This window comes from Rasamsonia byssochlamydoides, assembly GCF_041956645.1.
Source record: "Rasamsonia byssochlamydoides strain NRRL 3658 unplaced genomic scaffold VTN77scaffold_35, whole genome shotgun sequence".
NCBI lineage: Eukaryota > Fungi > Ascomycota > Eurotiomycetes > Eurotiales > Trichocomaceae > Rasamsonia > Rasamsonia byssochlamydoides.
This window is the reverse complement of record NW_027192418.1, coordinates 139365-156261: the sequence shown is the minus strand read 5'-3', so window position 1 is coordinate 156261 and position 16897 is coordinate 139365. Positions and strand designations below refer to the sequence as shown.

The 16897-nt window shown below is 49.7% G+C and overlaps 5 protein-coding genes across 5 annotated transcripts; 4 read left to right on the top strand and 1 right to left on the bottom strand.

Annotated features, from left to right (window-relative positions):
• Positions 1 to 1928: 1928 nt before the first annotated feature.
• Positions 1929 to 4433, bottom strand: VTN77DRAFT_4936 (uncharacterized protein; the record flags this gene model as incomplete). Its single annotated transcript, XM_069421050.1, has 3 exons — positions 1929 to 4193; positions 4251 to 4355; positions 4410 to 4433. The coding sequence occupies 3 exons, from the start codon at positions 4431 to 4433 to the stop codon at positions 1929 to 1931; spliced, it is 2394 nt and encodes a 797-aa protein (XP_069277311.1).
• Positions 4434 to 5252: 819 nt separating this feature from the next.
• On the top strand, positions 5253 to 7079 carry VTN77DRAFT_4935 (uncharacterized protein; the record flags this gene model as incomplete). Its single annotated transcript, XM_069421049.1, has 2 exons — positions 5253 to 5507; positions 5604 to 7079. 2 exons carry the CDS (start codon positions 5253 to 5255, stop codon positions 7077 to 7079), a joined length of 1731 nt encoding a protein of 576 aa, XP_069277310.1.
• Positions 7080 to 10124: 3045 nt separating this feature from the next.
• Positions 10125 to 10960, top strand: VTN77DRAFT_4934 (uncharacterized protein; the record flags this gene model as incomplete). Its single annotated transcript, XM_069421048.1, has 3 exons — positions 10125 to 10359; positions 10414 to 10605; positions 10662 to 10960. 3 exons carry the CDS (start codon positions 10125 to 10127, stop codon positions 10958 to 10960), a joined length of 726 nt encoding a protein of 241 aa, XP_069277309.1.
• A 131-nt stretch (positions 10961 to 11091) lies between these two features.
• Positions 11092 to 11517, top strand: VTN77DRAFT_4933 (uncharacterized protein; the record flags this gene model as incomplete). Its single annotated transcript, XM_069421047.1, has 1 exon — positions 11092 to 11517. One exon carries the CDS (start codon positions 11092 to 11094, stop codon positions 11515 to 11517), a length of 426 nt encoding a protein of 141 aa, XP_069277308.1.
• A 3035-nt stretch (positions 11518 to 14552) lies between these two features.
• VTN77DRAFT_4932 (uncharacterized protein) lies at positions 14553 to 16401 on the top strand (the record flags this gene model as incomplete). Its single annotated transcript, XM_069421046.1, has 3 exons — positions 14553 to 14830; positions 14968 to 15286; positions 15343 to 16401. The coding sequence occupies 3 exons, from the start codon at positions 14553 to 14555 to the stop codon at positions 16399 to 16401; spliced, it is 1656 nt and encodes a 551-aa protein (XP_069277307.1).
• Positions 16402 to 16897: the final 496 nt, after the last annotated feature.

Sequence of the window (16897 nt, the reverse complement as noted above, 5' to 3'; positions counted from 1 at the left end):
TAAAAATAAAATAAAAATAAAATAAAAATAAAATAAAAATAAAATAAAAATAAAATAAAAATAAAATAAAAATAAAAATGAGAAATCTCTGGCCAATAATTTATTAAGGCAAAAAACAGAAAATACTTGTGTTCTAGCAAAGGAACAGAGGAAGACAAAACAAGAAGGCCGATAATATATTTAAGTATCATACTGGCAGTAAGCAAACAATGCTGGGGATCATTCCTTGATCTCTACAGTAATTTTCTTTTTTGTTTCTTCAATCCCCTTGTCCTATTCACCTACACCTGCTGTATTGCTTTTTCCTTGTCGGCGGCCATGGTATCGAATCAGCACTCGCAGCGATCTTGCAGAAGAATAGGATTCACAGGAATCAGCCATGGTGAAGTGACAGGTCAAAAAGAAAAGAAAAAAAAAAGGCGAGTTTCTCTCTACAGTATGTATAAACCTTGGTACTGCTGTAAGATACTTATCCTCTTCCCTGTATTCTCACTTGCTCTTTTTTTTTAGTTATATGCGAACAAAACCGAATACCTACTCGCTGGCTAACTTTGCGTTCTTCCACCTATCTCAGCTTTTCGCTTGAGAGTTATCCATGGGGAATCGACCTTTCAGATATGGAGTACTTGAACAAATAACATTCATGAAGTCCTGTCTGCATTTGCCTTGTCATTTCATTGTTTTCTTTCTTTTTGCGGCGATTTTGTGCAATTATCTCCAAGGCGCAATGTGTTGTCAAATCCTCCCCAATTCAACTCCCACGTGAAGAGTGATTGGTGCCGAATTCCGTAACTACCTAGTTTGCATAATGTTCACTCCAGTATCAGATTTGACGGGTTTGGCGTAAAATGCTCCATGTTGTCTCGACCGAGAGGGTCTCGTTCACCCCAGTTTGAAACCACGGGCTCCGGCCAACTCGGAATTGACCAGAAGGTGTGCGATCCTCTTTCGTGTAAGCTAATTGTCATGTCAGTTTGCACGGAGACACACCTGATTCGAACCCGCGTTGATTGTGACTATCCGCAAGCACCCGGGAAGAAGTTGAGGCCGCTTCTTCGCTCACGACTGGCGGATCCCTTGTTACCTCAGTCGTGGACGTGGGTGATGCTGGACCAAATGCCTCCCTTCTTTCAAGGTGTATGTATGTATGTGATATATGTCCATTACATACTAGGTGTGGAGGACGCCGACACATTGCCAGCAAACAAGCGATGTTGTCTGTACATTCAGTACATCAGGTAGATGGATCTATCTATATCTATATATGTATATATAGCTATAGTCAATAATCCAAGGAAGTTCATTGTTCATCAAATACCTTAGGTATCCTTGTCCTTGTCCTTATCCAGAGGCTGCCAACTCCTCTTGTGAGTCACATGATTGATTGATTCATTGGCTGTTATGTTATAGTCATAGTCGCTGGGTTCTACACTCATAGAATCAGAGTAGAACACACTCTGGCCCGCTGCCCAATCGAAAGTGCTGCCGCTACCTGCCTAGCATGCTTTCATCCATCATGAGACTTCTTACCAGAAACCAACCATCATAGCTAGATAATTACAACGACAATAGAAATCTTTTCGATTGTTTGTCTATTGCCCCAATCAACAGTTAGAGGCAGGTATTCTCCTATAGAGACAATAACTTCAAGGTTATGAAGTGATGCTCTCCACGATTGCAGAATAAAACAAAATTACAAACACAGGGTAAAATAAACACACATAAACAGAAAAAAAAAATAGTAAATAAAAATAACAATAACCGGGTATGATCCTGGCTCAATCAACGAAACGCCCATGTAAGACAAGACAGACACCTTCCAAAAAAAAAAAAAAGACAAAGAAGGTGAAGGAGCCAATAAATGCCATGCTATACAGCTCAAGTAAAATAAATAGACTAATAAACACAGACAGGGCCATCTCTCATGGTTATTCATCCTCTACAAAGTCCTCCACCGTTGCAGCCTTGGCTTTGCCTTTCGACGACGATGACGATGGCTCGCTTGAGCTCCCCGCAGCGGCCGTGGTCTCGGTCTCGTCAGATTGAGGAGACTCGGTTGACGCAGGTTGAGTCTTCTCTTCGCCCTGTGTGTCCTGGCCCACATCCGTCCATTCTTGAGAGGGCGAGCTCGGCCGCACAGACGCACTGCTCGCCTGCTCCATCCTGTCAGACTCAGCAGCATGTTCTTGCTGTTCCTGCTGTTCTTGCGGCGCGACGGACTCACTGGTCCTGTCGACGGCATCCGCACGGGACGCTTGATCTTGGTCACCTTCCGTGGGACGATCGGTCGTTGAGGGAGCGGCTGGTGAAGTGCCGTTGGCAGTGGCTGTTTGCGAGGAAGAGGACGTGTTGGGCAGCACCACCGTCCCCGTTACAGGGTCGACGCGGTGGAGAGGCAACAGCGTCCAACCTTGCGGAAGGACGAGACCCTCCGGAAGCCGGCTGTCGCCAGACCCAATCGCTGGGGTTAGTGGGCTGGAGGTGAATTGGCGATGTACGGTGGTAATAGATGGCGAGGAGGAAGAGGGAGGAAATTGGGAGGAAGATGTCTGAGGAGGAGGGTGCGGAGAGGCGCTGCCCGGTCGAGGGGGATTGGCCTGGAGGTTTCGTAGCCGCTGCAGTTCCGCCTGGAGGAGGCGCACGAGGTGCAGCTGATCTGCCGTTACTCGCAGATTATTGATCTCTTGTGCGATCTGCTGCTCGATCTGCTGCAGCTGGCTTTGCACATTCGACAAATTCGTCTGAGGAGCGGCCGCTGGCTGGGGTGGAGTGGCCTGAGGCTGAGGAGCAGCAGCAGGACGCCCAAAACCAAAGCCAAAGCCGATCTGTTGCGCTCCCGGGGCAGCATTGGCCTGGGCCATGGGGTTGTTTCCTTGGTGGATCTGTTGATGGAGATTTTGGAAGAGGTCTCCGCGGCCAGCCCCGAATCCAATGCGAAAAGGTCCCAGCTGGTAGATCCGCGCCCGGGCCTGCCCGTCACCGGCGCCTGCATTGGCTCCTGCAGGTTGATTTGCACCCGGTTGAAGCCCAGGCGCGCCGTTGCCTTGTCCCTCATTGTTCGCACCGCCGGCCGGATATGGCCGATTCCGTGGCACAACCACTGGGCGACGACAGGTGGGACAATTCTGCTGCCGCTCGAGCCAGCTTCTCAAGCAGGCAAAGTGAAGAATGTGACCGCAGGGAAGTTTCTTCGGGCGCAATCGATCAGAGGGCGCTCTTCTCGGCCGCGCAGCACCGCCATCCCCACCTGCCGCGGCAGGTTGCTGCCATGGTACCATCTCCTCACGACAGATGATACAGACATCCTCCCGAGAGATCTCCTCTGCCGTCGCATCGGGATACCGTTCATGCATGTCCCTGGTGGCGTTGCGGTACCGCATGAAATCCATAATCCGCCGGCCAAAGGAGCGGATGGTCACGACGACGTCACGCAGGATATGGATCGGGAGACCGTAGAACGTGAAGAGGATAGCGAAGAAAGCCAGGTACACGACCAGCTTGAAGAAATCTGTGATCAAGTCGAGGTAGAACACCCAGCGACCCTTTTCCTCCCAGCCTGGCACGTCGAGTTCCATCTCGTCCACGTCGTTCTCATCCGGTAGATTGGCCGGAAGGCCCTCCGCCCCGGACTCTCGATGTCGCCGGATAGCGTCCTCCCTGGCGGCACGTATCTCGGCCCTCCGTTCTTCTAGTTTGGCTTTCTTCTGCTGGTGGTTGATGTAAATCTCGATTAGTGAGATCCCATACCGGGCGAGGGTGGAAGTTGACAGAATGGTCAAGACGGCGAACTCGAATCCAAACATCACCATCATATCAGGCCGGGCCTGTTCGAGAACCGTTCTTACGGAATATTCCAGCATGAGGGAGTCAAAGAGGACGGAGAGGATGAGGGAGGTTGCGAGGCGCGCATGGAACAGACGGGGGTTGGCCGGCGGTTGTTGCTCCAAGATCTCCACGCGTCCTTCCCCAATCCAACCCCAGACCTTGCCCACCAGGAGGCAGACAAACATGACCAAGAACCAGCCCCCTAGCTCACCTCGAAATATCGTCATGGCCAGACATGTTTCTGTGACGGCGAACCATGCCTTCTCGTAGAGCTGCTCTGTCTCGATGGGTCGAAGCGGACCGTAGAGAAGTCGTTGAAGACCGTATATTAAGAAACCAGCGGCGACAAGAAAGAGGTTTGTCAAGATCTAGAGGTATGAGTATGTAGTTCGCTTATGAGAGAACGTCTGATTGAGTCTACTCACCATCAAGTTGGCACTGCTCTGGGAGAGGTAGACGGCGGCTGCATAGAAATTCGCTCTCTGATGCAGCGCCTTCAAGATCACGCCCGCAGCCAGGGCCGCGGAGACCTGTCGCACGTCAGTTTTGTTTGATTCTCCTTGACTCGAGAGGATGAGACCTACCCCAGCGTACGCCGCCAACCTCATGGCGAGTGTCGTAGCCACTCAGCGAAGACGGGTTGACATTGAAGAAAAAGAAAATAGTCGAAGAACTGCCGCAATCAAGATGACATTTCTTGCGATCGGCAACAGCAATCCCACGTGTGATGGAACCTGGGGGGATAGTGACGTTGGTGGTCGCGTGTGGATGGCGGATCTGATCTGATTTGGACAGCTATGCTCGTTGCTCATTGACGCCGCTCTCCGCAATCCGCCTTACGTCAGCCGCCCTAAGCAGGGCTGGTCTCCATCCAGAAAATACTAGAAGACTTCCAGTTGGTCTAGAACAGTCAACCTTCTTGAGAAATCAGTTCTTTCTCCAAGGTGATAGAGAATAGACAGTCTCTGGAAATTGAAATCCTTTTTGACTACGTGGGTGGTAGTATCGCCAGAGGATGATTAGGAGGATTACCCCTCTTAGTCCGCAATCGATAGGTTACAGACAAAGTCAAGTGACCTGTCCAATAGTCCAATATCTCAGCTTGATGAAATGCAAGGTCCATTTTTATTTTATTTGTTGATTTCTTTTCTTTTTTTTTTTCTTTGTTTGCTTGCTTCCTTGTTACACCCGCTGAGGGTGGTCATGTGACCGTCGGATAACTGGCTGGCCATGGATCAGTTATGTGAAGGGAGAAAAGTAACATCCCTTGGATCCTGTCTTGGATCCTGTCTCTGCCTGCATGCTTTCTTTAAGAGAGCTATGTTTACGAGAGACAGGCGACCCCTGCAATTCATAAATTGAAAGATGAGTCCACACTGATTTTCAGCTTGAAAATTAATTCAGCTATGCAATCGATGATGTGAGAGATGGCTCCGCAACAACCGCCGCTTTTCACTGCAACCCGCCTGCAGACAGCAACCTACCTCCTCGCTGTCTGTCCCTTCTCGATCGCCTTCCTCGTCTTCCTCAATTCCTCCGTTTCGTTTGTGGTTACCGATCTGATTGGGCTTCATCATGGCGAGGGCGATGCCGTTGGGACACTGGGGTTCGCAGACGAGTTGCTAGCTCTGGTCGCGTGTCCCACGTGGGGGCTGCTGTCTGACAAAATCGGCGTTCGCTATGTAAGTCTACAAAATACCAGTCATTCAATTATTTCTATATCTATGCTCTTGTCGATTGTTTCTATGTCTAGTTTCTCTAATGGTTATCTCGCTTAGGTCTGCACCGCTGGATATGCAATTATCGCCCTTGCACTGGTGCTGTTTGTCCAAGCGAAAAATGTCTATCCGCAGCTTCTTCTGGGTCGACTGCTGTTTAGTCTGGGAGGGTCTGCCGTTTCGACGATGGTGACTGCCGTCTTGCCTGCCGTGACGGGAGAGGAGAGCTCTCAAACACAGCCCAGATTGGGAAGTGGTCATCGGAGATCGGGACAGACATGGCGGACTTCCTTGTCGTCCGAAGTGACAATTACCCCCTCTCGATTTGAGCGCAGCCTTTCGCGCCAGAAAGAGCCTCCACGGAACGCGACCACCGCTTCATCCTCCAGACTTGCTGGCTTTGTTGGGCTGTTTGCAGGTTGTGGCGCTCTGATCGCTCTGGGAGGATTTTTGCCGCTGCCTGCGCGGTTTGAAGAGTTGGGCTCGTCTCCTGCTCAAGCAATCAAGCAGAGCTATTATGTTGTTGCGGCTGGGGCTTTGGTTGTTGCGATCAGCTGTTTTGTCGGGCTGCGGAATCTCCCTGGGGAGGAAGCAAAGGGCCTACACTCTCTGTGGGGAGCGTCCACCAAATTTCTGTCCTCGGACTCGCCGTATGAGGCCCATGTTCATTCGTTGTCACGTACCTCTATTCCATATAGGAAGCATCTGGTTCGCGCATTCGCGCTCGGATTCCAACATCCCGACATCAGTTTGGGTTATATCGGGGGCTTCGTGGCGCGTGCATCCTCTGTGGGGATTTCTCTTTTTATTCCGCTGTTTGTCAATCACTACTATCGAGATTCGGGTCTGTGTCACAGCAGGCGGCAAGGGGTCTGGGCGAGGGGCCTCGGAGACATCAAGAAGTCTTGTCCGGAAGCATACATTCTCGCGTCGATTCTGACGGGGGTGTCGCAACTGGTGGCTCTGATTGCCGCGCCGGCGTTTGGGTATCTGTCGGATAAGTCGCGACGATACAATCTGCCGCTCCTTTTTGCCGCTCTGATGGGGATTGTTGGCTACATCGCCTTTCCGCTGCTGCCAAGTCCGCAATTCAAAGGACCGGATGGCAATGCCGGAGTATTCGTCGTCATGGGACTGGTAGGGATAAGCCAGATTGGAGCCATTGTCTGCAGCTTGGCTGTCCTCAGCAACGGAGTTCTGAATGTGGGTTATCCAGAGGAACCTGTTTCCCAAGGGCCGACCCAGTACGATGGCGTTGGAGAGAGCAGCAGTCTCCCCACCGAACACGAGCCTCTTTTGGGGCCAGGCAAGCTGCCTGTTAATAATTTGCGCCATCTTAAGGGCTCTATCGCAGGCATGTATTCCCTGTACGGGGGAGCGGGGATCCTTCTTCTGACGAAGTTGGGTGGCCTGCTTTTTGACGTGCTGTCAGCGGGGGTTCCGTTCTACATCATGGCCATCTTCAATGGGATTCTGCTGGTCGCTGGTATTGGCTGCGGCATCTGGAGGCACCGACGAATTGGTGATAGTGTGTGATGAATGATTACGACCTTAATATATAATACGGGACGACTGAGAATATAGTATTGCCAGCCTATTATTACTACGGCATCATTAGGGCATCAATTAACCCTAAAGATCCTCCAGACTTCTCAAGTCTTGTACGATGGTAGATGTAGTTATGCAGCAGTATTCTTCTAGGCGGCGACGCTATTAAACTCTAGTTACTACCAACCCACGTTCGGATCTCGTACATTTCTTTCTTACAACAACTCACCCTTTAGGAAGGTATCTGTCTAGACGCCCTATTACTCCGAAGTATATACCTATCCTATAGCCTGGGCTACTTAGGTAGGCAGGAAAGCTTATACGTAATGAGCAGGTCTGAAGACCTCAATCTTTAATTTAATACCCATACGAGCTCTTATAAAAAGATAATTAATATAGTACTTGAATTATTATTTTTTTATTTTTTATTTTTCTTTTCTTTTGCTGCTGCGTTTATAGATCTAATGCTAATTCCAAATATATCTATCTATAAAGCTATAAAGCCCAGGAAAAAAAAAATAATGCATATGCTAGAAGAATAACAAAAAGTAGAGTGGAAGAAATGTTTATTCTGCAATGAAAAAAGCAATAATGGCTATGAGTATGGTTCCTGGAAAAGTGGGGTATAATGAGGGGTTAGAGTTAAAAAGTAATCATAGATACTATTACTTCGAGATCTCGATTCCTACCTAGGTACCTAGGTACCTACTAGGTGGAAGACAGATATATTGTCCATCGTGGTTGCAAGGAACAGCAGCAACAGTAGTAACTAAAAAAAAAAACGAATAAGTGCTTTTTGGTAAGAGAAAGTGTGTACACAGTACATACGTTAGGGAAGGGTACAAGTATCAAAAATTCACTAAATGCACTTAAATTTAATGCACTGTAATGCTGTCCTAGGCTATGCTATCCCCTATACTATAAAACATTAAAATCTGTTTTTGCACACTGTCACGTGGCTGTAAAAAGCAACATATACATAAATAAGCATCCCGCACTAAATTTATTCATAAGATCTGCTTAGCCCCTATTAGCAAGAGATATATCTTGGTAATAGAGGCAAATACATTATTACTAAGGGACATGGCAAGAATAATATGTAGCAAGGAATATAAGTAGGGAGGCCACCTGGGAAGTAGATAATAAAGACTACCTAATACAAAAAAATATGGTAAAGAGAATATTATAAGGAATATGAGCAGGGAGCCCGCCTGCAAAGTAGATAATAAAAAAACTACTTACACAGTAGGCATACATAGTATCTAGGCCTGGGGGCCAAGAGAGTCCCAGGCATATAGAACAGGTATTTTTTCAAAGTCCAAAACCAGTCGAACGAAGCGAGACCCATAAGGTTTGTGCTATGTATGTATGTACGTGTGTACGTACAGTACATCTCGATCTCACCCCGCTTTACTTTAGATGTCCAGTCCAGTCCACTCCAGCCTGTGCAGCCTGTGCAGCCTTCTTATTCCCGCGGTATTCCGGACGGCTGATCTCAGCTTTCTCAGGCGTACTATCTACGGGACGGGGACATTGGGGGAATTATGTACGTTCATACATTAATTACGTCATGCAGCTAAAGGAGGGTTACATACCTCTCACAGATCTGACCATATTAGTGTCGATGGCATTTACAGGGTTCTGAACACTCGAGCTTTTGCAATACTCTTCAGAGGTGGTAAGTAGGTAGTTAATGGTAATTACTTTGTCAAGCTTTCTTTATATTACTTTCTCGTCACAGAGTTGCAGTCAAAGTAATAGCACTGCCTTAGCAGCAGGAGGCCAAATGTGGCATCATTTGTTTGGGATACTTGGCCATGTGACCTATCAGTAAGGTTACTTGTACCTTGGAATCAGGTCAGATTTGAAGAAGAGTATAGTTGTCCTAGCCGTCAGCACTATGAGGCTCTAACCCACATCAACAATAATCATGACTACTAAGAGGGGAAATGGCTGCGCCGGGTAACAACTTGAAACAAAGGCAGAGTCCCGCTCTGTCCCTATTCGCCCAAATCATCAACCCTCAGGTCCATGCGGAGTGATACTTTTTTGTTTGGGATAACTACTATATAAAGGTAATCGTACCCCGCTTGGAGACATGTGGTCAGACAGATGATTCATTCATTTTTTTTTGTCACTCTTCGGCTCTCCCTATCTGACTACGAGTTTGAATCATGTGCGGACTCACCGCCGTCCTGACTCTGAAGCGGCCCGATCCGCCTGCGGACCAGCCCCTCGAGGAAGAAATCGACAAGAGTCTGGAAGTCGTCAAGCATCGTGGTCCAGATGCGCGCGGCCAATGGATCAGCCCTGACCGCCGCGTGAGTAGGTTCCACGGTCGTTGATTTGTGTGGGGTGACTAACTTCAGAATCAAGGTCTCGGGCACGTTCGACTCTCCTGAGTCCTGATGGCAATCAGCCGTTTCATGACAGCAAGAATGACGTCCATGCCATCGTGAACGGCGAGCTCTACGATCATGAGCGCTACCGGGCGGAACTGGCGCAGGAGTACGACTTCAAAGGCCACAGCGACTGCGAGATCGTTCTGGCGCTGTACCAGCATTATGGACTGTCATTTTTGTCTCATCTGCGGGGTGAGTTTGCGTTGGTCCTGTGGACGCGAAACGGCAAATCTTCTTTGCCGCCCGCGACCGATATGGCATCAAGTCGCTCTACTATACGGTCGTTGACGGCCGACTGTTGGTGGCCACCGAGATGAAGTCGTTTCTGGCATTTGGGTGGCAGCCGGAGTGGTGCGTCCAGACGCTCCGAGACAATGGGTGGCGATTCGATTCGCGAACGTTTTTCAAGGGTGTTCGCAAGGTAGGTAGATAACAGAAGATGCCCAGGTGGTTTCTTTCATGTGAATCCTGCTGACTGGGCAGGTCCTCCCCGGCCACTACTTGATCCGGTGACGTGGAACAAAAACTGTGCTGGGATCTGGATTACCCTGACAAGGTAGGACGTGTGCCAGCCAATCCCTGCCATCACTGAGCCTTGTAGCGCGTTCTGGAAACGCGATCGGAAGCTGAGATGATCGCCGGCGTTCGCGAACGCCTACTCGAAGCCGTGCGACTGCGACTGCGTGCCGACGTGCCTGTAGGCGTCTATCTCAGCGGAGGACTCGACTCGTCAGCGATCGCGGGCATGATTGCTCATTTGATTAAAGAGGAGGGAACAAAGCTGGGAAACGATGCGAGTCGGGACTTGTCGCGGATGAAGTGTTTCACCGTGCACTTTGACAAAGACAGCGGTGCTGACGAATCTGGTGGGTTGAGCTTGTTCTTTTTTTTTTCCGCGTTGATCCTGGCTGACTGCATAGAAATCGCACGGCGCACGGCTGAATGGCTGGGCGTGGAGTTCAACCCGGTGCCTATGGACGAGGCGGCATTGGCGGCCAGACTCGAGGATGTTGTCTGGTATAGCGAAACGCCCACCCCCGACGTCAATGCCATGGGCAAGTTGGCCATGTCCGAGATGGTGCATTCGAAGGGGTTGAAAGTGGTCCTAACAGGTCAGTCTATTCTTCAGAAATCCAACAAAAAAGCTTGTGCTGAACTGTGACGACAGGAGAGGGGTCAGATGAACATTTTGGGGGGTACTCACTTTTCAAATCCGATGTTCTCTCTGAACCCGATCACTCATGGCCTCAATCGAACTTGTCGGACTCGGATCGCGAAGATGCCACGAGAGCGGCACGCGCGAGGGCGGAGATCATGAATTTGGAAGAGGCGTTACCACAATCCCAGCATCGACGACACGCATGCTCAATCACACGACCATCGCCACTCCTCTTACGTCTCATTCACCCCTCTACTTCGCTCCCTGGACGGACTGCTACACCGACACCAATCCCCAAACTGCCCTAGCAGAAAGCTTTGACGGCTGCGTCCACGACAAGATCACAAACAAGTGGCATCCCCTCCACACGTGCGAATACCTCTGGACAAGAACGGCCTTCGCCAACATCCTCCTCCGGTACACCGGCGACAACGTCGATATGGTGCATCATGTCGAGAGCCGGACGCCGTTCCTGGACCACCACCTCACCGAGTACGCGAACAGCCTGCCTCCGAGTCTGAAGGTGAAGTACGACCCCGTGACCAAGACCTTCCGCGAGAAATACATCCTCCGAGAAGCCGTGAAGCCCTTCGTCACGGAGGAGATTTACAATCGCACGAAACAACCGTATATGGGCCCGGTCCGGTTCGCTGAGAACGGACCCATGCACCAGGCGTTTCGGAAGTTGGTGACGCAAGAGAACGTCGCGCAGCTGGGGTTTGTGGACTGGAGTAGGACGGAGAGGTTGGTGGAGAGGGCCTTTGTGGAGAAGGATCCTGTTGCGTTTCGATATGCGATGGCCGTGGCGCAGTTTGTTGTCCTTGCGCAGAGGTTTGGGGTCAAGACGGCGCAGCCGGACGACTAGGTCGAGAGTCTCCTGTGGCATAGAACCGGATGAATTCCTTGGATGATCTTCCTACATGATGATCTCGTTGATTTCAAGACGTCAATCAATTCCTTCCTCCTTTTTAATTTCTTTATTTTTACTTTTTTTTTTCTTACCACCCCCTTGACCATACTGGGCAAGTAACTATCTAACCGATCAACATAGTAGGCACTCCTACATTGGTGGTGGTTTGTGGTATTTCTCTCTCTACATGGGCCTCTTCTCTTCTCTTAACTTAACCCCCACTCTGTACTGTACAACATACATACACGGGTTACTTTGAGCCCCGCGTTGCACAGGTGGTTAGAACTTAGGACGGAGTCAATAACGACAACCACGCGGCCTATCGCGGGGGAAAAAAGCCTCGAGGGCCGGACGAACCACAAGTACAGCGTACAGAGTAGGGCACCACTGCGTGGGCCTGCGACGGCCATGATGGACCGCACCGTACGGTATCCATGGCCTAGGCGCCTGCCTGACTGACAGATCAACGAATGCAACGTTGCATTTTTTTTTTAAAAAAAAAATTACTTTATTTTATTCTTTGCATGGAGAAAAGTTCAAGTGCGCGGGAGGCCATGCCAAATCTCCTGGCTAGGCTAGACTAGATACCTAACCTTGATACCAGGTACCTGCTATTCTGGGTGTAGAATACACAGAATACTCTGTACAAAGTACAGACTTCTTTCAACTGCTTACCTAGCTACCTCCGTGCTAACCAACGCGGTTTCTTTCTGCTTTATTTTTCCTTTTTTTCCTTTTATGCTCATGCTCATGCAGCTAGGTATGTATGTATATAATATTAGGTGCGGAGTACTCCGCAGCCGCTGATTTTGTGTCTGACAGCTGATCCACTCCACCCCACCAAGCCAATCATCGAATTTGGATTAGGGATCATCTGCCGTCTACTGGAAGAGATATACATACAAGAGCGATTTGCGGAGCATTTATTTTAAATTTAGTTAAAGACTTAAAGTCCCCCCTCGTGGTTCTTGTCTGGCACATGACCAGATGTTCTCCGAGAGTCGGGTCTCTTTAACTGACTGGTGACTGACAGACTGGTGTGCACGGATTCGATTCTGGGCAGCAAGGCAGAAAGGCAGCAACCCTATCTCAGTCTTAGCATCTGCGAATTCCACGTACAGTATATCATACGGCACATGTATATACGCCTATGTTTGTCCACAGTCTCTTCTCTCCAGCGTTGAGTGATATTTTCCTGCTTGAGGCTGAAACCAGGTACTAATTACATATATGAAATCTATTTCTCAACAGACTGCAATTTCAAGTGTGTATGTACTCCGTATGTCAATTTACTCCATAGTTAGGGTTGCTCCGCCCCACGGAACATCTCGGCGGATGCTTGGCGCGCGTATTGGCGTCGTGCTCAGGCCCCCCGGGGTTCTCCTTTCCCCGCATATCATCATCTTTATCTGCTCCATATACGGAGTACTCCATATTCAATCGGACCATTGCATTATTGCTTGCTCGGCCAACGTCCGAAGAAAGAGCCTATCTAGACTCTAGAATCTCGACGTATACGCCAGAGGCCTTAAGCGCTCGTGCAGCTTGCTCCGCATTCATGACTTGCGGGGCCCCGCTTCCTTCCAGTCCCTACGAGACTATGGAGTATCTGCCGATGCTCGGAGGTTTCATTGCAGGACTGAACCGAATCGGCAAGGAAATGATAATTTATTTACAGGATATCTGAAATAAAATGAAATGAAATGCAATGCACATGGAAACTTTAATCTTGGATGACATTCCATGGCTTGGCTTGCGTTGCCCCGCTAGACACGTTTTTTGCTTGGTTCAGCATAGACTACAGGTATTGTGCTATGCGGTGCGAGCCGAGTCGATGCAGCTATATCCCCCGCCTTTAAATCCATACCATACCATCCCCTTATCCACGACTTAGCGTATGCTGTTGGCATGTTATACTACAGGATCAGGGTTCTAGACTGATCAAAGCAGGTAGAAATACAGTACTGCGTCACTAGGGGGGCAACTATGTAATCTAATAACGATGGTAGGAAGACGAGAAGAGAAGAGAAGTATGCGTCCAGCCAGATTTACGCAGAAAGAGAGAATAAACCCGCTTTGCTTGATTTGACCCATCCTATAGTAACCTATCCCGCCACCCTGTTTCTGTCTGTCTGTCTGTCTGTCTGTTTGTCTGTTTGTCTGTTTCCTGTGATTTTTTTTTTCTATTCTTATACCTACCTAGCCTGGCCTAGCCTAACCTATTATTTCTTTGTCATACAGCAAGATCTCCCTGATGGCCAATCAGTTATTCCAACACAAACACAATATGTACCGTACTGTATGTACATTTTCTCCACAGTAGGCATTGCGGCGGCTCTGCTTGAAAATGGAAGGAGGTTTGTTAGGTTTTGATTGTGATTGTGATTATGATTATAGACTGCGTTTATAAACACAAGCTAGCTTTGCTTCTCGTTACAAGAAAGGGAAAAACAAACAACGGAACGCCTGACCGCTGATCTAGTTTCTGCCGGATTATTTTCGTCGCTTCAGTCGGACTGGCCATTGACATAGCAGACATTGATAATTGCTGTGTTGGTTTGGTAATGTCTATTGTGAGTAAAAAAAAAGCTGTCAGACATGCTGTCAGGTATATCTTTACTGGTCTGGTCAAACTTACATATCGGCCACTCCGAGGATCTGACTCTGGCTAGTAGAGCTTGCTTGCCATGCTTCATAACATTATGATAACGTTTCGAAACTATGATTGGGACGGCTGTTTCCTTCAACCTGGTAGCGCCTGGTGGCTGTCGATCCACAGTCACGACTCACGCAGATGACCAAGCTCCAAAGCAAAGCAAACAAACAAAAGCAAAGCAAACCAAAGTAAACGAGACTATATAGATAACGCGTCTGCCTCTTCACTTCCCTACCGTGACTCAAACTGCTGCCACACTACAGGAAACAACAGCCTCACGACCTGTCTATCTGAATCAACCAACCAGTCTACTCGGACTACTGCTGCATCCACCATGGCACCCGGCGTCAAAAAACCCGTCAACATCTTCAAGCTCAAAGACCTGAACGACCCAAAAGAAGTCTTCAACTGGCGGCTCTGGTTCGCCGTCGTGTCATTCGGCCTGATGGGCGCGGCGCGGGGCATCGACGAGGGACTGATCTCGGGCGCCTTCGACTCGAAGGACTTCCAGCAGTCGATCCATCTGGCAGCGTATACGGATGTCGAAAAGGCGAATATCAAGGCGAATGTCTCTGCCATGGTGCAGATTGGCTCTGTTGGGGGCGCGCTGTTGTGAGTGCGCCCGGAACCTGCTAGATGACCTAACCCTAAGCCCTAGCTCTGTCCTAGCCCTGCCCTAGTTCTAGTCCATCAGGGGGATAGATATATCCTAGATGATAAGAATTAACTTGCTAATACTTTTTATCCAGCGCATTCTACGTCTGCGACCGCATCGGCCGTATCTGGGCAACGCGCCAGCTCTGCCTCCTCTGGATCGTGGGGATCGCCATCTTCATGGGCAGCAACGGCAGCCTGGGCGCCATCTATGCCGGCCGTTTCATCGCCGGACTGGGCGTCGGACAGACTGCTGTAGTGTCTCCATTGTATCTCGCTGAAATCTCGCCGGCATCAATCCGTGGTCTCTGCACCTGCATCTTTACGGGCTTTGTCTATCTGGGGATTGTCCTGGCCTACTTTGCCAACTATGGCGCACAGGTCAACTTGGGTGATACCAGCTCGAAGCGTTGGGTATGCTTCTCTTTCTGTCTCCAGATTAAAAAAGCTGATGTCTAATAAACGAGCAGGAAGTCCCTACCAGCCTACACATCATCTTCGCCGGCATCATCCTGATCCTCTCCTTCTTCCAGTACGAGTCGCCCCGGTACTACATCAAGCGAGGACAAGACGACAAAGCGCTCGCCGTCATGGCGCGTCTGCGCAATCTGCCTGCTGACCATGCGTACGTTGTCCGCGAAATCGCCGAGATCCAACGCGCCTACCAGGAGGAGCTCGAAGCGACCATGGGCGCCGGCCTCCGCGGCATCGTCAAGGAGATGTTCCTCATGCCTAGCAACCTCTACCGGCTGTACCTGGCGTCCATGGCCCAGATCCTGTCTCAGTGGTCCGGCGCCGGGTCCATTACGCTGTACGCGCCCGACCTGTTCAGCCTGCTGGGCATCACTGGCAACAACGAAAACCTCCTGGTGACGGCCATCTTCGGCATCATCAAGCTGGTCGCCGCCGTCCTGTGCGCGCTCTTCCTCGTCGACGTCATCGGCCGCAAGCGCTCGCTGCTCATCGGCATCGCCCTGCAGGCCATCTCCATGATCTACGTCGCGGGTTTCCTCACGGCCGTGCCGCAGATGGGTGTCGTCAAGGGCTACAAGCTGCCTGGATCTGACAGAGCACCCAGCCGCGGTGCCATAGCGATGATCTACATCTCCGGCTTCGGCTGGGCCCTGGGCTGGAACTCCATGCAGTATCTGCTGACGGCGGAGCTGTTCCCGCTGCGCATCCGCGCCCTGGCCACGTCCATCTCCATGACGCTGCACTTCGCCAACCAGTACGGCAACTCGCGCGCTGTGCCTGTCATGCTATTGCCAGCAACCAGCGGCGGATTGTCTCCCCTGGGGACATTCTGGTTCTTCGCTGTCGTCACTGTCATCGGCGGGCTGTGGGTGTGGGTCAGCGTGCCTGAGACAGCCGGTCGATCGCTCGAGAGTATGGACCGGCTGTTTGCGCTGCCGTGGTACAAGATCGGTCTGTATGGGAATGAGGACGCGGAGCGGCGAGATAGGGTTATGGAGGAGAAGTTGGATGGGGGAAGAGCAGAGCATCTCGAAGAGGTGAGAGACACGGTGTAAACAGATGGAACAATGACAGCGACTGGCACTGCCAGGTAGGTCCTCGGTACATATACATATGTAAATACATCTGTACTGTACAGTATGTAGGCTAGTTACTTCGCTAAACAACAACTCAGGTGTTTTCCATCCTCCTTTCGTTTTTGCTTTTGTCTCCCTAGCTAATGGATCCCGGTGTCGGACAGACAGAGAAGAGAGACAGAGACAGGAGAGGAAAACGTGGACTCCCTCACATCATATGAAGACAAATTGTGAAACAATTCATACATGGTTCTGCATTTCCACATGGACTAGTATTCTATTCACCTTGGTTATCCAGGACTCCGAGAAGATGAATGCAATTGAATTTGAAATGAAACGAAATGAAATTGATTGAACAGCATGTTACCGTCAATATTATTACACGATAATCAATCTGTGTGTGCTGCTGCTAAATACAAAGTCTCAAATTTTCCACAACAAGACCAGATGAAGGACAACCTAAAAAAAGAAAAAC